Consider the following 26,109-nt stretch of genomic DNA (forward strand, 5'->3'; position numbering starts at 1 on the left):
AGCGTATTTCTGTAAAACTTCCAAAAAGCGCCCGTGTACAGACGCGCTCAGCCCAGGTTGAGCAGAGCAGAATGAGACCAGCGTGAAGAGTCCAATACTTGTTTGAATGCTTAAAAATAATAAGCTTGTTGCTTTACAGAGTTGGTGGTTTTGCTCCACAGACTGTTTTGCAGAAGCTTTTAATGAATCTTGCTGTGTATAAACCCAGCTGTTGATTTTAGGTTGGACTTAACCGTGCCGTTGTGTTCCTGCTCGGTTTCTCCAGCCTAGTAAGGCTGGCTTTATTTTTCAGTGAATTTGCAATCTTTGCCTGGTCAGGCGTCAGAGGTATGAGAAAAACTTTCCAATACATTTTCTTGCATCTTAAAAACTGAACGTGAAGCTGAGTTCTGTGTTCCAGCACCGCTCTCTTCCCTCTGCTGCTTCGTTCTTCCTGGGCCATTGGCTCCTTATGGTTCTCTGCAGTACCGGCTTTGGGGCACAGTGAGCAACGCGGTCTAAATCTCAATTCATTACAGAATTCTACATCACAATGTATTTTTTTGTAGGGCCTGGGCTTGTATGCTGCTAGAGACATAGAAAAGCACACGATGGTCATTGAGTATATCGGAACTATTATCCGGAATGAGGTGGCGAACAGGAAGGAGAAGCTTTATGAATCTCAGGTACCGTACAACAAAACAGATGTTCTTCTGTTCCATCAGCTCAGTTCCCCTGATTTCTGTTTGCCGCTGTGCTGTGAGAGCAATAGGCTGAAGAGAACCAGAACAGTCCGTGCTGTTTAACATCAGAGGATCAGAGTGTTTAAACGTTTAATACGTGTCTCAGCCCCCTGGCCGGGTGCGTCACACGCGTCCCCTGGCCCAGAAAGAGCAGCAGATATGTCAGAACGTCCATTTTTAATGAGAAATTCTTTAAATTCAGCGTATTGTACCAGGGAGGATGTATTCATGAAGCACCTCGAGCTCCTCGATGAGAGGCGCTACAGAACCTATGATGGAAATACGAATCTATATGTGAATTTATGCGTGACCCTCGCTGTCCCCGTGACCCGCGTCTGCTCCCGAAGGCGGGAGGGCAGGTGGAGGGAGCCCCCACCGTGCTGCCTTTTCATCACCGACAGTCACGTCAAGTCTCCAAGAGTCTCTGTTCCGATTGTGTTTTTCAGAACCGCGGCGTGTACATGTTCCGCATCGACAACGACCACGTCATCGATGCCACGCTGACGGGAGGCCCTGCCAGGTGGGTACCTGGAGTGACCAGACACATCCTGGGCTGTCCCCGCGCCTGGCTGTGGGGGACACAAGCTCCGGCTTTTCTCAGTGGGTTTTATGCTCTGAGCTGGTCCATTCACTCTTTGGACCGTTCCAGTGAAATGATGTCACCTTTCTCATTAGCTTGGCTCACTTTTGATTATGTTTCATGGCAGCTATGAAGAAAGAATGGGATTTTTTTTTAATGATGATTTTTTTGACATTTTCTAGGTAAAGAAACAAGTGCAGAGTAATATAATTGTAGCTGGGAAGTCAGTGCGGCCCTGAAGCCAAGGCCACCCTAAGGTTTGGTGACATTTGCCTCCAGGGATGCGCTTTGTTAAAACGTTCCCTTTCCACCCCGTCTCCTGGCAGGTACATCAACCACTCGTGTGCGCCCAACTGCGTGGCCGAGGTGGTGACTTTCGAGAGAGGACACAAAATCATCATCAGCTCCAGCAGGAGAATCCAGAAAGGGGAGGAGGTAGGACGGGCCCCTTCGCCTTCACCCACCCGTTATTTACAATGCGTTGTAAATACTTAGTGAGCTCTCAGGGCGGTTGTAAGCGGTTTGCGCTGGGGTGGGCAGAGCGACATTTCCCTTCCCCTCTTCCCTTTAACAGCTGAACCTCTAGAGCTTAATCATGGATATTAAACCCGCGGGCACGTCCTGCGGTAAATCCCGGTTGTAACTGTTCTCCCACCTCTTCTTGCAGCTTTGCTACGACTACAAGTTTGATTTTGAAGACGATCAGCACAAGATTCCATGTCACTGTGGAGCTGTAAACTGCCGAAAGTGGATGAACTAGAATGCATTCCTTGCTGTCTTTGAGGGTCGCTTGTCCCTAGGAAGAAGTGATTCACACGTTGATTTTGTCGATGGAAGATTGTTGCCTTTTTGAAAGGGGGGGACGGGGTGGGGAAATAAAAAGAAATCACTTCTGGAAGTACAGATTTCTACTCAAGTATTTAAAAAGAAAAGAAGAAAAATGAAAAAAAAAAAAACCAATAAGCAAGCAGCAGAAGCGAGCCGGCAAAATCCGAAGCCAATTTCCAGAGACATGGAGGTGAAACCCAATTACAGAATGGTCCAGCACTTTTGTTTTTGAGCTCACTAAGGAGAAACTGTTGAACTTGGGCAAAGAACCGCTGGCCGAGCCGCGGGGCCGCGGGGCACATGAATGTAAGACTGAAATCACCAGCGAAAGGGAGAAGTCCAAAGTGCTGGCCACAGCCTTATTTGATAAAGGGGCAGGCCCTCTGATTAAAGATAAGTTTTAAATAAAAGTAGACACCACTGAACAAGGAATGTACTGAACCGACTTCCTTAGGGATAGAGCTAAGGGAAAAAATAACTTGCACTAAAATACATTTAAATACTTGATTCCATGAGTCAGTTTATTGTAGTTTTTGATTTCTGTAAAATAAGAGAACCTTTTTGTATTTATTATTGAATAAGTGAATGAAGCTATTTTTAAAAAAGAAAGTTAGAAGAAAGCCAAGCTGCTGCTGTTACCTGCAGAACTAACACACCCTGTTACTTTGTACAAAAGTGTAAATATTTTGCGAAAAAAAAACGAGAAAAAAAAAAATACAGTATAAAAATAGTTATTGACCAAATGCTACAAGACTCTGCAGCAGTTCGGGTGCTTATTATAAACTGTCAGTAGGGATGTTACAATATGATCTCATGTATTACCAGACATGCGATTGCAATGACGGAGTAACCAAAATCTCAATTTAAAGAGAGGGGGGTTTTTTATGTTTCAAGCAGTCACAACTGTGGTCTTCTTAGAACTTTTTTAAGCAAACCTTAAGCCTGCTAAAGGGCGTGTGTACATTACAACTCGGACTTTTGTAGATGTTTGGGTAATCATTTAGATTAATTTTATTTGTATTATATTGTTGCATCCCTATTTCTTAAGTCAGGTGGTTTTTTTTTTTTGTGCTTACAATTTGTGATAACTGTGAATAACTGCTAAAAACCCACCCAAAATAGAGGCTGGACGCTGGTTTTTTTCTCTTCAGCAGAAGTAGTTGAGATGAGGGGACTGTTCAGCCTCCGTTAAATCATGTAAAGGGCGTAGAATGGCGTAGCGGAGCAGAACCGGTGGGACGCAGCCTTCGGAAAAGGATACCGAGGAAAAGCAGGAGCTGTCGTGCTTGCAGCTGCAGGACTCTGGCAATAGGGGGTTGGAAAATGTAATTTAAAGATGTGTTTGTATGGATTGGTTTTTTTTTCTGTTTACATTTCTTTTAAAAATAAATAAAACACTGTTTTGTGTTTGCTTGTAGAGATTGAAGCAGCGTTTTGAAGCAGGTTAGCTTTTTATTTTGTACTTAAAAATTCTGGTACTGACACTTCACAGGCTAAATATAAAATTTAAAAAAAAAATGAAGTTTTTTTTCGTGTGCACAATGAAAGTGGACTGTAAACTGTTGGTATATTCAGTAATACAGTTCTGAACTTGTAATGTATATGGCATGATGTATTTTTATCTTACAGAATAAATCAATTGTATATATTTTTCTCTTGATAAATAGCTGTATGAAATTGTTTCTTGAATATTTTTCTTCTCTTGTACAATATTCCAACATCCTACCAGTATTTGTCCTAGAGGTTTTTTTTCTGTTCTGTATAATAGTATCTAATGTTGGGAAGAAAAAGAAAGAAAAAAAAAAACATACAAAAAAAAAGACCAAACAACAAAAACATCACAAAAAACAAACCTTTTTGAAGTATACAGAGTGTTATGGGTTTTGGAATTTGTGGAAACAGATTTAGAAGATCAGCATTTACAAATAAAAATATTTTACATCTATAAGTAAGTTCTCTGTTCCTGTTTCATGGGGGCGCTGGCTCCCCAGGGCTGGCGTGGTTTCGGTGTTGGGGAGCAGTGGTCACGTTCCGCCCTCCAACGCAACCTGCGCCCCACAATTTACACCCTGGTGGCTTGAGCACCTACCAGACGCCGTTCCCGCTGCCGTGTTTCCCCAGGAAACTGCAAAAGACACTAATAAATTACATAAATATTGTGTGCCGGTTTGGGAGCTGCTGCTCCTCCTGGGGGGGGTGTTCTGGGAGCAGGGAGGGGACGTTTCACACCATGGCACATCATGGTCAGTGTGTAAAGCTGGAGAAAGAAGTAAAAGGGGGGATGTTTGGAGTGCTGGTGTTTGACCCCATCGCAGCTTGGAGACACCTGGGGAGAAGAAGCTCTCCAGCAGTGGATCTGAGGCAGGAACGCGGCTGCAGCCCATCAAGGGCTGGCATTCATTCAACCCACCCCAGGGTCCCCCTGATTTCAAGCCTGCGGGTGCCCCTCGGGGCACACGGCACCAGCCCCAGCGGCTGTGCTGCGGCTGGAAGGGCCTAAGCTTGGGTTTGAAGACTTTTGGTGGTGTTAACCCCCATCGTAATGCTTTACCTGGAAGAATTTCCACGTGTTATGATTTACAATAAGCCCTGCTCACCTGGTTCCTCCCTGCCCACGACTGGAGGAGCTGCCCGTTTTCTTCTGACCATCTGTCGCAAGCGAACGCTCTGTCTGCAGGAAGACAATGTCTGCAATGACTCCATCACTATAATTATTGCCTCACGCTGCCCGAAATGTCAATGACTGGAGGCTGGGGAGTCTGTGCTGTGCTGGTGTCAGAAGCAGCACCTGGTGAACGCGGGGCCCTGCGGGGTGATCAACAAGGCCAACACGGCCGACAACAAATACACAGAGTGAAAGCAGCTTCTGCAGCAGCTTCCACACACTGAAGAAGCATCCGGGGCTGAGGCAGAAGTCAAAGGAAGGTAAATAGTGAAATAAATGAACTTGGGAAGAGAAAGAGAAACATAAATAAAGAAATTACCTGTCAAACATTCCAAGAAATGAGAGGAGAATGAGCCGGCTGCCAAGAAAATAAAGTGAAAACTAGACCTAAATTATCCTTATCTTAGTTGGTGCTTTCTGGTGCGATGGCTACAAAGAGCAAGGCCATACAGATTAATAAAAAAATGATACTTTATTTTTAATGCAGCTACTGTCACGGGTCATCAAAATAGACTTTGTAATAGTTACTTTGTTTTAAATACATAGCGACGAATGACAGCTAAGAATTTAAGCTACATGAGATGTCCTAAAATTGTGAATTAAAAGAACTAAATTTAAATATTACAAATGACAATTTTCAGAAGATAAAAGGGAATAAAAATATTTTCCAGAAAAAGTAAAATCATTTGGCCAGTAAAACCATACTAAAACATAAATCAATGAGACGCTGCCAATGGAATACTTGAAGAGGACTCCTTGCTGTCACTGTCATTTAAAGGATCCACAAAGCTAAAATCTCACGATTTAAATTATGTCGCTCTAATAATTTCTCTTACTTAAAACCAGTTCAATAATCCAGGAGAACCCAAGGAACCGCTGATAAATTGCACTTCCAGCCATTGTCCTGCAGTGGGGCCGCTGGAGGGAGCAGGGACAGTGACCCCCTGGACCTTCCCGTTCCTCCTGGAGGTCCTGGCGAGGGCTGGGGCAGCAGAGCCCTCCAGAACGGCTGGGAACGGCGGCCGAGGGGAATGGGGTCTCGGTTTAGCACCTTCTCAGCCGCACCATCTCAGCTCTCGAAGTGCCACTGCTGCGGAAGGGACCCGTCGCAGATGGCCATGGTCACGTACCCCTTGTGGCTCAGGGGATCTGCCACCTTCATGCACTGTCCCACCGAGACCTGGTACAGGTGGTTGTTTTTCTGGAGAAGACAAAGACAGGCGGGGTTTGTTTATCACAACTTCTGCTCTCCTCCGTGGTGCGAGTGAAGGTGAAAGCCGTGTGTAAGGGCCTCTCAGCACCTCCCGACACCCACAGCAGAGCACGGCAAACCCATAACCACCTTCAGACCTCGGAACAAGGGCTCTGGTGTCCTCGCAGAGACCCGGTTCAGACTCTGCTTATACCGTTGTCTCTCCATGAGGTACAGGGGTGATCAGAACCACCCCCAGCACTGCAAGAGGGAGCCCAGGAGGTACCGGCAGCACAACCCTGCTCTGTATCTGGCCCGGCCTCGGCGATGCTGCCACCCACAGCTGCCACCCGGTGCGACAGGGCTGTCCCGCACGGCCAGACACAGGCAGGTGTGAGAAGAGACCCAGGAACACAGGAGGCACAAACACACAAGTCTCACACAGAATCCCAGAATGTCAGGGGTTGAAAGGGACCTCAAAAGCTCATCCAGTGCAATCCCCCCATGGAGCAGGAACACCCAGATGAGGTTACACAGGAAGGTGTCCAGGCGGGTTGGAATGTCTGCAGAGAAGGAGACTCCACAACCCCCCTGGGCAGCCTGGGCCAGGCTCTGCCACCCTTACCGTGAAAAAGTTTCTTCTCATATTTAAGTGGAACCTCCTGTGTTCCAGTTTGTACCCATTACCCCTTGTCCTATCATTGGTTGTCACCAAGAAGAGCCTGGCTCCATCCTCCTGACACTCACCCTTTACATATTTATAAACATTACTGAGGCCACCCCTCAGTCTCCTCTTGTCCAGCTCCAGAGCCCCAGCTCCCTCAGCCTTTCCTCACACGGGAGATGCTCCACTCCCTTCAGCATCTTTGTGGCTTGTGGTCCTTCTCTCAGTCTTGTGAAATCCTTGTCTCCTAACTCAAACTGAACAACTTCAATAACCTCTTACCAGCAGCAACATTTTTCAGCTCCCTGCTCCCACTGCCATTGGCAGCCGTGGCTGTGGCACCGCTGGCGCAGGATGTGGCAGAGCTGTGAGACATCTCCACGAGTGTCAGACACACACAGCCCTGGGCTCAAGCAGTATCTGCCTCTGCATCTCCAAACCACCCCAGACTGCAACAACCTCCATTTCACTGTGCTCAGGAACTCGTGCTGCCAATAAGCAGCAGGGTATGAACCCGAGACTGCATGCAGAGCTGGCCTGAAGTGCAGCAGCAGGTCTAGCAGTGCCCTCCTCTTCCTTGCGGTGTCTGTACTACAGACTCGCTGACGTGTGGGGAATGCGAGGGGGCAGCCCCTGAGTTCATACACAGGAGCTAAATTTCACAGAATCACGGAATCATTTTGGTTGGAAAAAAACTTTAAGATCATTGAGTCCAACAGTTAATCTAACACTGCTAAGTCCACCACTAAATCACATCCCTAAGAACCTCATCTCCACATCTTTTAAACCCCTCCAGGGATGGTGACTCCACCACTGCCCTGGGCAGCCTGTTCCAGTGCCCAACAATCCTCTCTGGGAAGAAATTTTTCCTAATATCCAATCTGAACCTCCCCAGCACAACTTGAGGCCATTTCCTCTCATCCTATCGCTTGTTCCTTGGGAGAAGAGACCAACCCCCTCCATGCTCCAAGCTCCTTTCAGGCAGTTCAGAGATCAGAAGGTCTCCCCTCAGCTCCTGTTCTCCAGCTGAACCCCCCAGGTCCCTCAGCCGCTCCCATCACACTTGTGCTCCAGCCCCTCACCAGCTCCGTTCCCTTCTCTCAGCTCGCTACAGCACCTCAAGGGCTTTCTTGTCATGAGGGACCCAAAAGCAAACAAGGATTTGAGGTTTGACCTCACCAGTGCCCAGCACAGGGGGACGGGTCACTGCCCTGGTCCTGCTGGCCACACTATTCCTGATACAAGCCAGAATGCTGGTGGCCTTTTTGGCCACCTGGGTACACTTTCTCAGTTTTGTGAAATCAGCCACTTCAGGCTCTAAATGATTAAACTAACAAGATGCCACTATAAGGCAGAAGCAACTGCACAAAACCTCCTCTCTCCATCCTCAGCTCTGTGCTTCTTCAAGCACTAAACAGAAATTACTCCATGGACTGCTCCTGCCTGCCGGTCCCACAAACACAACACAACAATGAGCTGGGGGGGGGATTTTGTTCTCTCTGGTGTGTCCCTGTGAGCCACAGTGCTGGAGGTGGCTGTAACAAGCAGAAAAAGGGCTAAACGGAGCTGCAGAAACCTGCTTGTGTGCCAAAGGAAAACACCTGCATGTCCCAGAGCTCGGGGAAAGTCTCCTAAGGCTGAAATGCAGCCACCAGAGCTGTGTGACGTTTGTACAGGCTGCTCGGACTGTGGGCTGGGCCTAGTTCAGCACAACCAGCTTGGGACATTGGGTCATGATTACACTCAAGCCTGATATCCAGTTAGTGCTATTATCACTTAACGAGACACTGATTACAAGCAACATGCTCTATGTCAAGCACTCCACTTACCCCAAAGGTCCACTGCTGCGAGCCGCCAGACCCGTGGCATTTCATGAGACGAGGCGGATCGGATGAGCGAGTTTCCGAAACGTCCAAGCAAAGGAGATTATTTAAAATCAGCTCGTGATCTTCATTGTAAATCCAGACCTGAAAGAGAAGATAGAAACACCTACATTCCAATGCTTTGGGGCAGGTACCTTATGTCTTCTGTGCAGCTACAGAAGAGCTGTAGCATCTGGATGTCAGAGCTCCATCGTGCAACACTTTCTGCCACTTTGCTGCCTTTTTTGCAGCACCTGTAACTCCACTGCAGCGCTCTGTCTCCTGCCCAACATCACGCAGCCTTAGTCCGTGCAGAACCACTACAAGGACCACTTGTGACCCTGCTCTGCACTAGCATTTTCAAAACTAAGCAGCCCCCGCGTGTTCCTCCTGTCCAGGCGTGTAGACAGGACAAGGTGACAGGTGGACCTCTGAGCAGGTGACCAGCTGCTCCCTGAGCACAGTCGTTAAACCAGGCAGTCAATCCCCTTACCCGTGGATGATCCTACGGGGTGGAGCAGCGGCTGGTGCATTGCCTCAGCATCATACAAAGAGCTCTCATGGGGTCAGAGAACATTGGGTGACAGCAGATGGCCCAAGAGCTGTTGGGCAGCAGCTGGGCAGGCACACGAGGCCAAAAAGGATCTCCAGTCTGCTTTGAAACTGCTGCATTTGTCCATAACCACATGAGAAATTTATTTAACATTGTACCCTGGGGTCAGCTTGTAGATGATGAATGATGAGAAACCAACATCAGCTGTGCAAATTCTGGTGCCAAGCAGCCTACATCGGTCCCCACACAGCTCCCAGGGCCCTGCTCCTTGCAGCTGGTGGCCTGGTGCTCAGAGAACTTCACTCAATTAGAAGATGAGCACTGACATGCAGAAGCTATCAAAACTTCCCATACTCCTCTCCAGGGAGCAAGAGAAATCACTGCTTCACCGTTCCCATTTTAAAACTACATTTTCCATAACTGACAGGGTTTTGTCCTTCTCTGTTCCCCAGTCAAACAGTTTTTGCTGGCTGTGCCATGCTTGGAGGGACACCAGCCCTCGCACGTCCCACCCACCTCATTTTGGCTGAGCCAACATGAAAATGTGTTGATCTGGACCTCAAGAACCTCAACAATATCCTGCATCTCACAGGGTGGTGGGAACTGAATTCAGCCCCTCCCTGAGGCCCATCTGTCTGAAGCGAGAATGCTTTGGTCCCACAGCCACAGCTTCAACTGCATTTGAGTTCTCGAATTTAGGTGAACTTCCAGGTCAGAGAAACAGAATCACAGAATGTCAGGGGTTGGAAAGGACCTTGAAAGATCACCCAGTGCAATCCCCCCATGGAGCAGGAACACCCAGATGAGGTTACACAGGAAGGTGTCCAGGTGGGTTTGAATGTCTGCAGAGAAGGAGACTCCACAACCCCCCTGGGCAGCCTGGGCCAGGCTCTGCCACCCTCACCGTGAAAAAGTTTCTTCTCATATTTAAGTGGAACCTCCTGTGTTCCAGTTTGTACCCATTGCCCCTTGTCCTATCATTGGTTGTCACTGAGAAGAGCCTGGCTCCATCCTCCTGACACTCACCCTTTACATATTTGTAAAGATTACTGAGGCCACTCCTCAGTCTCCTCTTGTCCAGCTCCAGAGCCCCAGCTCCCTCAGCCTTTCCTCACACAGGAGATGCTTCACTTCCTTCAGCATCTTCGTTGCCCTGCGCTGGACTCTCTCCAGCAGTTCCCTGTCCTGCTGGAACTGAGGGGCCACAACTGGACACAATATTCCAGGTGTGGTCTCCCCAGGGCAGAGTAGAGGGGCAGGAGAACCTCTCTGACCTACTGACCATCTCCCTTCTAATCCACCCCAGGTACCATTGGCCTTCCTGGCCACAAGGGCCCAGTGCTGGCTCATGGTCATCCTGCTGTCCCCAGGGCTCCCAGTTCCCTTTCCCCTGTGCTGCTCTCTAACAGGTTGTTCCCCAGCTTATACTGGAACCTGGGGTTGTTCCTGCCCAGATGCAAGACTCTACACTTGCCCTTGTTATATTTAATTTCATCCAGCCTGTCCAGGTCTCCCTTGATAACCTCTGTTATCACACTGAAAACCACCACCACCTCTAACGAGAAGTAAGAACTTGCTCAAGCTGACAGTTTATCCCCTCCCACAAGCAGGTATTTTTGTTGTTGGCATAAAACAGTGTTAAGCACCTTCAGTTGCTGCAGTTCCTGCCCAGCCTCTGTGGGCTCTGCCCAACCCTTGCTCTGGAGCATGGCAACCTGATCTGGGTGAAGATGTCCCTGCTCATGGCAGGGGGTGGACTGGATGAGCTTTGGAGGTCCCTTCCAGCCCAAACTGTTCTGTGATCCTGTGTCTGAGGTTGGTCAGGGGAGCTGGACCACCAGTCTGGCCGCGCTGCAGGAGCTGCTGGTCCTGCCACCCTCCCTCAGTGTCCTGGGCTAACATCAGTTTGGCAGAGGACCTGGAGCTCTCATGAACTATGGGAGACTTTGATCCATGGCCCAGAAAGCAAAGAAATGGATGAACTTGGGTATGTGCACCTCAAAATAACCTACGTTAGAAAGGGGTAGGGAAAAGGAGGAGAAAGTATGTCACAATTCTAATCTAATTCTGATTTCTTTTTTCCTGATGAAACTAAAACCAGCCTTCTGGAAGGAGCTGTGACCCAGACACTGTCTCATGTGGACAGCATGACTGCAAAGCACACAGCTCATTCCTTATTACACTGATCACTATAACACAGTGAAGGACTCACTGGAGGAAGCGCAGGTATTACATTAAAATTTGCCCACACCTCAGGCGTTCGGTGCCTTTTAACACACTTTTTCTGTTTAAACCTTGTAACAAGAAAGCAAGCACGGCAAGATTGAAGAGGAGAAGAGAATGGAGAAATAGCAGGACTTGCCAGAAGAGTGTTATTGTTAAAAGAAGAATAATGATCAAGCCAAATCCAAACAACAGATGAAACTGGTCAGAACTGAGAGAGCAGACTGCAGTGACACAGGGAGCAGCTCTTTAATCAGAAGCTGAGTAACAGCAAAGAACACACAACAGCGGTTAAATCCAGTGTGATACTTCTCCAGAAAGATTTATACCAGACAGCCAAAATTAATTTCAAACTAATTATGTGTTTGGTGTAGCAAAAAAAGGAAAAAAAAATAAAATATGTGAATTTGGGGCACATTATGGTTCCAAATTTGGATTAGAGTATCAGTATGAACTTGCAGATTACTACCAGATTGAAGCATGGGGAAAGCAAAGCCATCCCATGGGTTGGGATTTTTGTTATATAAGTTCAAGCCTTTGCATACTCCAACACTTACTAACTGCTGTGCTGCTGAAGAAGGGGAGGATGATGTTTAGCTCTGGTTGCCACAGGCAGTCAGGAGCAACAGCCCAGTATGGGAAGGAAACCTCTCCTGGCAGGAGCACCGCTGGGATCTCATTACAAGGAGAATAAACCGCTCTCATTTTCAATTTGTCCATGACTGGCTTGTGTCCAGGCTCATGCGCAATATCAAAAGTCTATAACCAATAAGGTGCCAGTCTAGGATATAACACTCAGTTCTGAGTGTGGTCTTGTTTTATCCTATGTATTTTCTAAAAAAAAAAAAAAAACCCATAATTTAAAACATTTATTTAAAGAAAAAAAAAGAGGTAAGAGATGAGGTGTAGATATTTTCATCCTGCACCTACTTCCTGACACCTAGGAGAGCATCACTGTCAGATTTCAGTTTAAAAAATGGAATCATGCCCAGTTCCCAGCACAGAGGGGAGCAGCACCTTTAAGTGCTGTCCCCAGAGACACAGACTAATGACTGATCTGCCCTACAGGTCTAAGGAAAATCACTATTTTCACTGGAGTCAGAGGAAAACATCAGGATGCAATTAGAATATAATGAATTGTTTCTGTTTTCAAATAAAACTTAAATGGCAGATGTTAGGGAAATCCTCTCTCTGTAGCGAAATCGATCAAGTTTGGGGTTAAATAAATGATTTAATTTGCTGAATGCTGTTGGATTGGCCTCTTCCTAGCAGTGCTTTTTTTCCTGCCTCTTAACATACGGGACAGCATAACAGGAAAGGTGCGAGGACCCCTTGGAGTGCGGCAACTCATCCAGCTGCCAACCAACCCTTCCGAGGTCCTAGATGTCTCTGGAGCACCCAGAGACCTTCCCTAAGGCAGAGCATCTCTGGTTTGGTGCTGCTCAGGTGCCTGCCCAAGCCTCCCACCCATCCGAGTCATAGAATCATTTTGGTTGGGAGAGACCCTTACGATCATCATGTCCAACCACAGCCTAATTCTAGCACTAAACCATGTCCCTAAGAACCTCATACATGTGTCTTTAAACCCCTCCAGGGATGGTGACTCCACCAGTTCCCTGTTTTGGTGCTTCACAACCCCTTCCAGGAAGAAATTGTTCCCTAATATCCAATCGGACCCTTCCCTGGCACAATTTGACGCCATTTCCTCCCATCCTGTCTCTTGTTACTTGGGAGAAGAGATCAACCCCCTCCGTGCTCCAATCTCCTTTCAGGCAGTTGCAGAGAGTGAGGTCTCTCCTTCCACCATCTCAAGGTCTTTCTTGTCAGCAGGGGACTAAAACTGGACTTGGGATTTGAGGTTTGGCCCCACCAGCGCTGAGTACAAGGTGACAGTCACCGCCCTGGTCCTGCTGGCCACCCATGCTCCTGGGCCTGATCACTTGTTTGTCTTGTATGTGCTGTATGATGGCACTCAGGATGATCTGCTGCACAACCTTTCTTGGCACCGAGGTCAGACTGACAGGCCTGTAATTCCTTCCTTCCAACCCTACTTTGAGACGGGCATTGCATTTGCCAGCTTCCAACCAGCTGGGACGTCCCTGGTTAGCCAGGACCGCTGATAAATCCATCGATGTCCTCTCCTCTGGCTGCAGGGGCACAGGCACGCAGCAGCTGGTTCAATTTTCCCAGAGTGGAAATGGGACCCCCAGATCTGGAGTAAGCATTTTCTGAGCATACTTCTGGTCACTGATGGACAGACACACAGCACAGGCTAGGGCAGGTCTCGTGGACAAAATTAATGGAAGGAGATTCAAAGTATAAGCCTTTTTTTACAGAGGTGCAGCTTAGGAAGAACTAGATTTTCAATTTAGTCCCCTCAAAATGTAGTTCAGACTATTTACAGATGTAAGATTGAGGTTTCCTAGGCTTCTAGCAACTTTAGGGCTTTACCTCACCCCCATATAACACAAGCAAATCACTCAGCCGACTGCTGAGATTAATCTCATTTACACACAGGTGAGTGGTTAGAAACAGCTTTTCCTCATATACAGCTTAATTAACAGTGACATACAGCTTAATTAACAGTTTCAGTGACAACTCCAGTTTAACTCCTTGCCAGGACAGCAGCAGAAAGACTGGATAGTGGAGCTTTTTTTCTCTCTCATTTTACTAATAGTTGGATTTCTTAACTGCTTTCAGGCTTCCACTGTTGGCAAAGCTGGTGTGCTCTCCTCTGCCTCCATAAACCCCTATATCTCAGTGACTCCCCATCTGGGATTGCTTTTTACCGTAATAAAGAGATATAGTGCTGTATTACTGAACTTTTTTTGGTGAAAGATGAAGTTATTCCTACAGTGAGATTAATTAACGTAAATGAAATACTTCGGAAGAAATTCAAGTGAGGAAAGGGCTCAAATAGTCCCTCATCACCTAGGAGGATGGCCTACACAACCATTTCATTTTGAAAAATGGAGTTATCTCTAGAAGGTTGAAATCGCTTTCAGTACAGATGACTGTATTAAACCAAAACCTATCTTCACGCTAAGGAAAAACAATAAAACAAATGATCTATGGTAGGTAGAAAAGGGAAGCTCACTGTTCCTAGGGCATAAATATTTCAAAATGGTATGAAATAAAGCAGGAAGCAGCCGCCTACCCCTTGGCTGTTGGCGCACAGCCGAGTGCAAGAGGCAGCGCTGGCCAGCTGGCACAGCTCTGTACATATACACAGTTATTCGTTCTGCAAATGGCATTAGCGCTAGAGGAACGCATTGAAAGTTTTCAGTAAATACAAGACAGTAACTACTACCGAAACAGCCCTTTTTGTGAAAGAAAATCCCTGCCGTGAACCGTGCTGACATGAGCAGCATCTCGGTGCTTTCATCAGTTACAATCTGTTGCTTAGATTGGTGCTATTGTGTGATTCTGTCAGACAGTTTTTAAAAGACAAAAATTCAGCTAAAGAGCACAAAAAAGCTGCCTGAGCACTGAGGAAGAGATGTGCCTGGCAATTCGCATCACCACAGCTGTTTGCATAGACTTCAGCTCCCGTTATTACGGATACCGACGACATGGATACCATTGGAAATAATCAGGAACAGCAAAGTTCGGTGATGTATAATAATTATTTTAAGCTATTACTACCCTGAAAACAAAATGTCCTCCTGAAGGTCGCTCAAAAGCAGACACATGCTTTCTGTTTCACAGCTTAGTGTGTTGGTGATGTTTCATGACAATCGTCAGAGGGAACGAAGAATTGTTTAGGGAGAAGGATCTTGGAGTAGAACTGCACAAGTGAGCACATCCCCTCTAGATTGATTCCGGAACAGTTTGTAAAGTATATATTCTTATATTTATAAAAGTGCTACAAGGGTGTTAACAGAACTTTTCTGAAATCACCTGCCCAAATCAGCGATCTTTTGAAGTCCCAGGTTACAGATGCACATGCTTAAACACCTTAGCACCATCCCCAGCTGGACTGGCAACACTCACATTTTTAAAGCTTAATATATTGCTAGGTAAGAGAAAGGTTAAAATATTGGAATGAAGTAAATACACTGAGGAGAGGTTACAACAACACAGAAAGTAAAGCTTAAGAGTCAACCTAGTGTTTTCGAAAACAAACAGTGGAAAAAAATCCACATAAATCCGAGGAGATTTTTTAGCAAAGAAACCAGGCTTTAAGGATTTAGGTCAGGAAGAAGGCAAGCACACAGAAGCTACAATGACAAACCCAATCTTCCTTTAGCTGTTAGATCACAAGCACTCCCACGAGTTAGTCCTATCTTGGCCATTGGGCTTCACTCCAAAACCTTTTTTTTAGTGTTTTTTCATGCTTCTCTTCCAACTTTGTCAGTAACTGCTCCTTGTCCTCCTCCTTTAGGGCAGTATCTAGCCCAAAGCCCACTTCAGCATCCTCATCCCCAAATCGCTACCTGATTAACCCTGAGATGATGGTTTTGGCTAGAATCCACACCACAGTTTTTTTTTCCTTCCACTTTTCAGACATCTCCAGCCTTTCACAATGATCTTTCCATGTGCTTCAATATTTTCTACCCTACTTCAACGCTGCAGTTTCTGTGGTGTGCGCTACCTCGTGCATTCTCGGTTCTGTTTCCAGAAATCAGACACACTGCTGAACTGCGGGAGAGCGTTCACTTCGGCAATCTTGGGGCTTCCTTCCCATGACTGCTCTCCAACTACAATAGTTCTCATTCCGTGTTAGTTTTCTGTTTGCAAAATTCACAATCCAATTCTCTTGCTTCTTCTGTTACTTCAGACCTCTCTGCACTGACCTTCATTCTATAACGTCCTGTCACCTCTTCTACTTACGCTATTTTTAACTGCAAAACTTTCATCACTTATTTCTAAATCTGTATTGAATCCCCAGTATTATCCCAGACTGCGTATTTCTGTTACAGTTAATGGAACATCCTAGTTTTCATTATAACTTAAATATATTGAATATTTTCTAGATGCATCACCTTTGTAAGAACCATTTCCCTTATTGTTTTTCTTTCTATAGCTAAAAGATGAATGGAATGTCAGTCATGTCAAGTCCTAAAAATCAGAATAATTGAGTGCTTGAGTAATTTTTATTTAATGACGATCACCTAAGTCAATTTCAATTAAAAGTATTATCCACAGTGGTGATACAACTGCAAGTTACACAGCATCTGTTATTTCTTTTAAATCAAGCACTTCAGTGAGAATTTGAAATTTCTTAGCAGCCCTGAAGGGTAGAGAAAACAAAGCAATCATGAACTAAAGACACAAACTTGCTTGTAAGGCCAATCTGACTTCAGTGAGTCTGGTTTCCCCACACATCCACTTGTCAAGGTCGGGTCTCGCATGCATCAACTGTCTATATTACACAGAAAGCCATTTTCCAGTGAAAAGATTACACAGAAGATCATTTTCCAACCAAAAGAACTGCAATCAATGATTAGTTTTCTCTTCAGATGTGATCTAGTTGTTAGACTTGGGTCCCATGGGCTCCTAAATCATGTAGCTCTTATCTAGTTGAAAGTCTTTATGGTATTAAGTGAAGATCTCTCTACCCTGGAGATTGTTTATCCAAGTCCTGAACTGCTGTTGCCTGAAAGAACAGAAGTGGAATAGCAAAGGCTCCATGTAGTAATATGAAAATCCTCGTTCGATTTTCACATCCATCCCAAATTAATCCTCACCTGTAGCCAAAGAATTTTCTAAATTCCTTATAATTCCTTCTGTTTAAAGATACCAACAAATCATTCGTTCACCCCAATGTACAGCCAGTCCCGCAGCAGAGGAGCAGTTGTAGAGCACGCAAAGAACAGCAGGCCAGGAAAAGGCTGCCCAGTGTGAGGAACTGACTGAAAGCACTTCTACGAATTCTGAAGTGTCAATCAGTGGATTATGAAGCCGCCAGGAGCCTTTTACAGATAATCTTCAGTCACACACCGAGATCCATGCCGTAAAGACAGATTATACTGTCCAACACTCAGCGTTAGCAGGTACAGAGCAGTAAGCTCCACAGTTTCCTCAGCCAGCCTTGCTGTTTCAACGATAAATCAGCCCACTTGCTGATGAGATGTTATCCTAGGACACTTCACCAGCAGGAAAATACATTAGCAATTTGTAAGAAGTGAATCGCTATTCAGTACAATTAGGAATATCATACCTGGTTTTGATCGTTGTAGTCGCATTCCCGAACCACTACCAGGCCTCCTTTCTGACTGGGGTGCCCCTGGGCGACCAGGCATTTGTTGGTTTGAAGGTGATACAACTGTGAGAGGAAAACAGTTTGATGGACAGAGTGAACAACAAACATCATACACCAAAGGCAACATATGGTAATGCTTGCAAGCCCTAGGACTTGGTGTGCTCACAGAGAAAAGCAAACAATCCACAATACATAAAAAAAGTCCTTCTCTTTTCGAATACCATATTGTTTTCCAGATAATTTGGAGGAAAAACAGCATTAAATAGTTCCATTTTGCTTTCTAATTACATCAAGATTTCCCTCTTTGTGGTACAAGTGCAGGACACACAACATGGCTCAGCACACACTGGCCATACTCCAAATTTCCTTCCGCTCTTCACTCTCCTTGAAAGTCTCAGGTCCCATGTAGTCACTACCTCAGGAATATCAACTATACCTTAGAAACTACATTTTACTACAGTTTAGTTTAACCATAAGTGTCATCCCACAGCCTCTCTTCATGAAGCAGGACTGCCTCTTTGAAAAACGAGAAGGAATTACACAAGTACAAGCAACTTCAGGGAGTTACGTTGTTTGCAGATTGATTTTCAAGAGCGTTCAGGTAACCGAAAAGCCATAGTTGTTATATTATCTGATATATCTGATATATATTATATTATCTGATAAGTTATTTTAATGACAGATCAGGGAAAAAGGGAAAATTTTACAGATGCCCAAATGCCCATTCCAGTTCAAATGCAGCGCCTAGTCTGATTTGGAGTAATGTTGTATCAGGGGACTAGATTCAGGTCAGGAGCCTGTCCTGGAGTACTGAACTGTAAGCACATACCACCAAAGTGAACAAGGAGGTTCCCAGCAAGTCAGCAATCTCTCCTGGTTTGACCCTAAAAGTCACCCAAGAGATTTTCTGCAGAGCCTGAGGATTAGGTTGTCCTGTTCCAGCAGTGAATAATCATTAAGACATTGATGTTTGCAACCCCATAGAGTTACTCAGCGAGACACACCACCTCTATTCTGGCTTTTAAGTTACACCCATGCCCTAAACTAACTGGTGGTCAGCAGAAGGCGCCTTTTCAGCCTGATTATTTTTCTTCCCCCGTTGTGGTGAGGATCAGGCAATTCCGGCAGCAACCACTGCCTGCACATCACGAACTGCACCGCACGCAGCTAACGGTGCAAAGGAGAAAGGCGATTATTAATATTTGAGCAACGGTCACAATTCTGCCACTTCTACAGCAGAGCTGCTCTCTACTGAGTGCATTTGACAGTGACTGGGTGCAAGCATGGGTGGGAGGCTGCCCAGGGAAGTTGTGGAGTCTCCTTCTCTGGAGACATTCAAGACCCACCTGGACATGTTCCTGTGCGACCTCACCCAGGCGTTCCTGCTCCAGCAGGGGGATTGGACTAGATGATCTTTTGAGGTCCCTTCCAATCCCAAACATACTGTGATACTGTGAGGTGACAGGGCCCCAGATATGGCATCCACATTAAAAATAATTATTTCCAATCTGGAGGTAAATGTAGAGGAAAAAAGAATTTGCTGCCCTGAACTCGAGGCCAGGCAGATTCATTAGATAGCTGCGTTTTACTATGAAGACATATATAGCTGTCTCTGCATTTGTATTGATTCTACAGGGTTTTAGAAACAAAAAGACACTTCTAGTAATAAAAGGAAAGAACTGTTCCATCACATCATAGTAAAAATTAGAGAGCACAAATACCAAATAATATTCTTTGCTAACTGCCATTTCTGGCAACGGCTGTCCCAAGGCACATCGGCAGCCACAAGGGCACCATATTTCTCCCATTCCCTACAAACATCTGAAACCAATTACATAAAACCTTCTAAGTAACATTTCCTCACACCCCAGAGACTTCTAGGAGAGATCTCATTTTCATCATCCCTCACTCAACAGAAGCTTTCAAACCGTACAGCTCCATGAGTTTTATAGGACTTTTGTCATTGTTTTTATTGGCCACAATGCTCAGCATTTGATAACACCGTCAAGAACTGTCACAGTTTGTGATCATTACAGTTCCCCCCAGCTGTCAAACCAGTACTTATCTCTGGCTCAATTAGTTTTTCAGAATAAGCTGGGATTTGGAGTGGTTCATCCCAAATCCTAAAGAGTCTGGCACGCAGTGGTAACATTGGCTGATCGTTCTGTTCCTCATAGGCATCTGGAAATAGTTTATATAATGACCAGAGCCAAAGCAGACTCTCTCACACAATGCTTGGTATAATGCTTGAACCCCAGAGAACCAAGCCAAGGAACTGCATTCTTCTGTGTCTTGTCTCCCCCTTCTTAAAGGTTGCACTGAGTTTTTCTCCAAATTAAACCATGAGAAATTCTTGCTGGGAAGATTTCCCCTGAAGCGTTGTTGAGGGATTCAGATCCCTCAGTAGCTTCCCCCACATCAGCAATTCCTTAGTTAAACTTCTGTCTGAATGAAAGCAAAAAGCCATTAAATATAATGGGAAAAAAATAAAAGTCTTACTAGGGGAATAACAGCATTTAACAACTAAGGAATTGGCCTATTCTATTTGTTTTATTCAGGGAAACTACATGATAAATAACTTTATAGCTTGGCCAGGATATAATGATAAAAATATTGCACAAGTTGTGGATTCCCAGATAGCTGCTTCCAAGCAAAATAATCTAATTATGTCAATGGGTTCTGCATGAACTCGGGTCCTCCAGCCTGAATCTACCTGCAGGACCAGCAACTGCCAACAGCTACTGCAGCCTGTGCTACATCCCTACTTAGTGCTTCCCGTTACTGAGCTAGAAAGGAATCTGGTAACCATAATCCATGCACATATAGTTTATTCAAAGGTCTTCTCTTTCACGGGGTTTGAAGTCTCAGGTTTGAAGTTCTCCATTATTTTTGGGAAGCATAAAAAACACACATCAGATGAATCTGGCACTGGAGAGAAGAGATGCAACTATGGGCTGGCTTTGCCTGCATACAAACCCATGAACACAGGTGTCCGAGTTAAGGCATGCATTATAAATATAAATAGCAATCATTACTTCCTTCATGAATACACATAAAAATACATCTCTTCACTCCTATTTGAAGAAAAAAGGACCAAGCCTCATTTTTTTTCATTATCTACCAGTCAAGACTAGAAAAGCCATCATCAGTCTCAGATGCAAACGTTCATCTCTGCAGAAAATTATCCAGTAAAAGCAATGAGTTTGGAAACTAATTACATTGTACTCTTATCACAAACCAACAGAGCATGAATATTTGAGGCCAGACTTCTCTCTATCCAAATCCATCTTCAGAACCAACTGCCACGAAAGTGCACGCTAAAGACATCAAAACTTTGTAACTCTGAGCTTTGAGGTAACAAACCTCATTGAGGAGTATCTAGCCTGAAAATAATCTGAAATATAGATCAGAGTGAAACTAATTTGCCTTTGCCTAAAGACGAAAATTCTGTTATTTTTCAAGACAGCTTGTTGCAAAACTAAATCTCTATGCTCTACGGAAACAGATTGCTTTTATTGTATTTGAGTAAATTTTTCAGCAAGAATCTCAAAAGAATTTAAAAAATACAATACTATATTTTTAAGAAAGTTCCTCTTACCCTTCCACGCTGGATTATTTTTGGTCGTTTCTGTGCTCTATTAATAAAAACTGGCTGTGGAGCTTTGGCGTTAGGCCCAGAAATTTGCATCTCAGGATAGATGTTATCTAAATACCACTTAAATGACTTGCAGTTCAATCTTTTTCTCAGTTCCACACGGTCGGTAATATTTCCATAGCTTCTCATCCTTAGCTCGGGTCTCAAAGCAAAATACTGCTCCTGTATTTAAGAGAAACAGGTTGGGGGGAAGGGAAGAAGAATTTTGCATTATTGATATCCAACTTTTTCCTGTTTGCAGAACTTCCAAAGTTTCATTCCGCTAGTGCTTTCAGCCATTAAGTTCAAACCTGGCACTAGGAAATTCCAGTGTTTAGATTGCCACAGGAGGTGAGACTTATCCTGCCTAACTCTGAGCTAATCCTTTTCTTGATGAAGACACTTCTCAGGTAATAATCTGCTTATGTTTTCTAGACTCCTGCTTGAGGAGGAAACAAATCAGCCCTACAGTCCATGAGCAATAAATGCATCCTGGAGTCGTTAGGTCAGAAACAGACAGGTATATCATCATTATCCTCATCTGACCAAAGTTTCTTTAAATTAGTTTGACTGTCCAATTATTTTTTTTCCATTGTTGTGGGGTTCAAGTGGTTTTTGTCTACCATGGTTTCCAGCCTTCCAACTTGACAGGTTACCAGGACAAAAAAAAGCCAAATCATATCAGAATAGATATATAAGTAGGACTATCTTGTGACAGTCAGTGGGATCACCCACTTATTCACATGAAGAACCAGAACTGTCACCTGGGCTTTCTGTGAAGCCTGGTTTGTCCATTCATCCGCACCACCTCCAGAAAGGCTCCTGCAATGGTATTTTTTCATGTTCTGATTTATTATTATACTCGGAATTGTACCTAGTTAGGCAAGGATGGATTAAGATTCCAGCTTAATCTTATACGCTGTTCAACTCTAATGCAGAGACAACGGGGACAAACAGGAATTCATGAATGTACAATGTGGCATGAATACTATTACTGAAACTAGAAGAAAAATCCCCTTGTAGAGTCCTTAATTCCAGCCAGATTTAAATAGAAAAGGCATTGTATTTGCACACTAACTAGTTTACTAGATATTATTTCGAAATCAGTTTTTAGGGCACTGAGCTATGGTATTTTCTTGGATTAATCTCTAGTAGACATCTGGAATTCACTTACCATAATGTGGTTCTGACAGTTTTCAATTACTTTACCGCTGTCTCTGCTATTCAGATGACAGAGAGCACCATCTCAAGACAAATGACACATCTGTCCTTTTCCAGATCTCTGAGCATTTGGACGGAGTTGATGTATCACTGCTGTTCTAATAGCAGCAGTAGGGGAGGCATCAAGTACATTGGACTGTTGGACAATGCCGGGAACGTTTGGAGATAGGCTGGATGTTACTATAAAACATTGGTCTGCTTCAAAATAAAGGAGCTCTTATATTCCAATTGCCTTTTCCTAGTTAAAGCTCAAATTTTGGTATCCTGCCTTTCCTGTGTTATTTATCTCCATTGTATATATGAACTTTTTACATTTGCTTGTGACAGTTATGAAAAATTTGCTGTTTCCTTCCATCACACCATTTAATTTATATTATTTATATTATATTTATATTAGTATATATTATAATACATTATATTGATATTTGCTCTTTACTGAAGAACTGGTCCTTGAAGCCTTATCTGTGTATTATTCAGCATACAATCACATCAGTAAATGATACTGGCCCTAAATATTTGCATTACACTTATAAAAACAAAAATATTTCCAGGCTTGCCCTCCATACGTAAATCTGTCATAATAATAGTCTCTGGCAACTATCAGATAATTAGATTGAAACAGCTGGAAAAGTTCAGAACAAGCCTGTGATAAGAGATGGCTACAATCAGCAGTTTAAGTCCTTGTTGGACAAAGCAGCATTAGCCGGAAATTATAACAAAGAATCAATTCCAAGCTTCAGAGACACCCATCATTAATCACAAAACAACTCTGCCCAGACACCAATAAAAGGGAAAGTGATAGATCAAATCTACCAATACATTATGGAGAAGGAGAATGGAGGTGAAAATTAATGACCCCTAATAGGTTCCTTTAACTGACTGAATATCAAGATAAAGAATGGGGTTTGAAACATAAACCTCTAAAGAATATAAAGTTAATAAAATATGCCCTGTATAGAAGTTGTAGGGACCACAGGAGCTGGCCACACAGCAAATCCTATGGTCTCACAAGGCAAAAAGACCTCAAGCATCATAGAGATCAGAACTTCACAGAAGCCTGATCTACATTTAAAACCATCAGTACAATGATCTGAAGGAAGGAATACGCTTGTCCTTGAATTCAGAAGCTAATCTTGATTGATCTTCCAGGACAAGACAAAGAATCAGCCTGCTAATTAAAACAGAAAGCAAAAAACCAGCCATCAAAATCCCCGTCTCACCAACATGGAAACTACCTGAAGGCACATAGCAGTAGAATGGGCTGCCTTGTAATACAGATTTGGACACAAAGCAATGCAGAGCTTGCAAGAACTCATTCATCAACTTTTACATCATTAAAAAGGCAGAAAACTGAATCTCCTGCAGAAGTAACAGCGAGAAGACTTGAGCATTCAAAAGCCAAACAACAATCCTACAGAATACAGGAATTCATATCAAAATTAGGAATTCAGACTCCAGAAGGAAGACCCCGTTAGAGATGCTAACTGACTCCGCTTCGTCTGACAAACAAGCCAGTCAATAACCTTATTTTGCGACCTAGAATAGTCTCTTACCTTATATTCGTCCATCCACACATGCGCCAGCCTCAGGGAGTTATGAGCCATAGTGTCCTGTCCCCCAGGTGAGCCATAGGGACGTCGCTTACGGAAAATGTGCCCCACCCTAGAGCAGGGGATGATCAGAAGCCGACCGCCACACATCCAGATCTGTCCATGCAACAGATAGGAGATGTTGTAAAATATGATAATCTAATGACCTATTAAAAAACACTGAAATATATGGGCTGGGATCCAACTTGTAGATCAAGATATCTAAATTTATTTGCCTACGTGAGAACGACATGTTTGTACTTCCACAGTAGACATAAAGATCTATCAGTATCAGCAAGGGAGCCTGGAGAGCTTTTCAGCTAAGTATAAGCACCTATTTTACACAGCTGTTTGTTTCTGTTAAGTATATGGGAACTCAGAAATACTGTTCACATTCAAATACTACTTTTAGGTGCCTTAATTGATCTCCATTACACTCTACTTCCATTTATTTTTCTAAATCTTTTTAAACTTCACCATCCTGCAAATTATCGTCATTGGCTCTTTGTTAGACTAACGTGTTCTCTGATCTCAGAAAAAGCTTCTCGTCTCAGCAGTTTATAATCAAGTCATTTCTAGAACTACTCCTGGGTAAGATAAAGACTCAAGTTCTGTTCAATTCTCCCCCAGGGAGCCAGGGCTTCCAGATCTTGTAAAGCTCTCTGAACATACTCCAATTTGTCAAAGTCCTATTTATTGAAACTGTGTATTACACGGTAAAGAGAATAATTTCCTCACATTCCATACACTTCTACTCAGGTATCTAATAACTATATTTTGTACTAAAAAAAGATTTTATTTATTGAATACATACCCTTGTAAAGTCACTCAAATATATGAAATGCCAGTTCTTTTTGTTGAGCTCTAATCTTGATTTCTCTAATGAACCAATTTGACAGATTTCCCTAAAGTTTTGAGGGTTGTGTGGTGGGTTTTTTTGGTCGTGTTTTGTTTGGTTTGGGGGTGTGGGGTTTTGTTTGGGTCTGTCTGTTTGTGAGGAGTTGCTTTGGTTTTCTGTTTGTTTCTTTCACTGGAGTTACAGGGAAGATGAGATAAAATATAGGAAGCCAAATAAAGCATCACTTTCACATCTCCTGATTACAACTTTCTCATTATTTTCCCAACAAAGCCGATTACATGACTCCTTAGTTATTAAATATCTACATTTCCAGGACGTCAAAAAGGAGGCTGAAGTGTCTCAAAAGCCCCAAACATGTCTAAGGAAATATAATAAGCTTACTTATCATCCACGGTGCTGTAAGCCACGCATCTTTTTAACTGACTTATGAAATGCATTAGACATTCCTGAAATGAGTTCATAAGCAATCTGCATCATTCTTCTTTCCTTTTGCTTCTCTACAGGTACTATGAAATTCTCCACCAAACAAAGAAAAAGCCACAAATATGTAACTACAGAGCTCAAAATTCTCTTAAATCTTCCCATTCAAACTTAACTTGAAGATTATTGCAAAGGCAGCTACTGTGTGCTGAAAGCATCCTTCCTGGGAATAAAAGTGCCCAAATATTTCTGTGTGCAAATAGCTATTCCAGTGCTAAAGAAACTAACTGTACATTGGGAAGAGAAGCAGCCAGACATTGAGGTTCATACTCCAGTACACATAAAAGCTAGATTACCCGAAATGATATTTCCAGATTTTCTCCTCCCCAGATGTCCATGCCACTATCATACTGTCCAAGTTCATTAAAGTACTCGCGATCCATGGCAAACAGACCTCCAGCCATAGTAGGTGATCTAAAAAGGAATATTGAAAGAAGCTCATTTACTTTTAGAGAAAAAAAACCACAACACAACAGTAATTTTAGCTGAATCAGCTAGTCCCAAAGCTTAAATTTAGACCTATGTAACAATTTAAACCCTACAAACACTAGAAATCATCAGATCGCGCTTCAAGTCTCTATAACATTTTCAAAAGTAGATCTGTCAGTGGTATTTGGGATCTATTGTTCCAATACCTATAAACCATATTCAGATCTGTCTTTACTAGAAGCTATTTTCCCTACAGTTACAAAGGTGCGTACTTGCACACAATAATGTGTTCTTCCCCCTCTTACAAGGGTGAATTATATAGACCAAGCTCGACTGAACTGCAGAAGAAGTAGAATCTAGAGTATAAATTACTTTCCAACATCAAATTGAAACAGGAAACAAG

General features: G+C 43.9%; 2 protein-coding genes across 14 annotated transcripts in view; one reads left to right on the forward strand and one right to left on the reverse strand.

Annotated features, from left to right (window-relative positions):
• The window catches only part of KMT2C (lysine methyltransferase 2C), a 202,338-nt gene extending 198,531 nt beyond the window's left edge, over nucleotides 1-3,807 (forward strand). For all 13 annotated transcript variants that reach the window (XM_080364339.1, XM_080364348.1, XM_080364344.1 and 10 more), the window contains 4 exons: nucleotides 549-665; nucleotides 1,169-1,242; nucleotides 1,629-1,737; nucleotides 1,970-3,807. In XM_080364339.1, the coding sequence (XP_080220465.1) occupies nucleotides 549-665; nucleotides 1,169-1,242; nucleotides 1,629-1,737; nucleotides 1,970-2,062 (393 nt within the window). In that variant the 3' untranslated portion in view covers nucleotides 2,063-3,807. The remainder of the gene's footprint in view (nucleotides 1-548; nucleotides 666-1,168; nucleotides 1,243-1,628; nucleotides 1,738-1,969) is intronic.
• Nucleotides 3,808-5,776: 1,969 nt separating this feature from the next.
• The window catches only part of GALNT11 (polypeptide N-acetylgalactosaminyltransferase 11), a gene marked incomplete at its 5' end in the record, with an annotated part of 35,787 nt that continues 15,454 nt past the window's right edge, over nucleotides 5,777-26,109 (reverse strand). Inside the window, 6 exons of the mRNA XM_080339011.1 lie at nucleotides 5,777-5,996; nucleotides 8,481-8,618; nucleotides 17,453-17,557; nucleotides 21,093-21,311; nucleotides 23,903-24,055; nucleotides 25,574-25,691. Coding sequence (XP_080195137.1) covers nucleotides 5,865-5,996; nucleotides 8,481-8,618; nucleotides 17,453-17,557; nucleotides 21,093-21,311; nucleotides 23,903-24,055; nucleotides 25,574-25,691 — 865 coding nt within the window. The 3' untranslated portion in view covers nucleotides 5,777-5,864. The remainder of the gene's footprint in view (nucleotides 5,997-8,480; nucleotides 8,619-17,452; nucleotides 17,558-21,092; nucleotides 21,312-23,902; nucleotides 24,056-25,573; nucleotides 25,692-26,109) is intronic.

The sequence above is a fragment of the Nesoenas mayeri genome, assembly GCF_963082525.1.
Source record: "Nesoenas mayeri genome assembly, chromosome: 2".
Lineage (NCBI taxonomy): Eukaryota > Metazoa > Chordata > Aves > Columbiformes > Columbidae > Nesoenas > Nesoenas mayeri.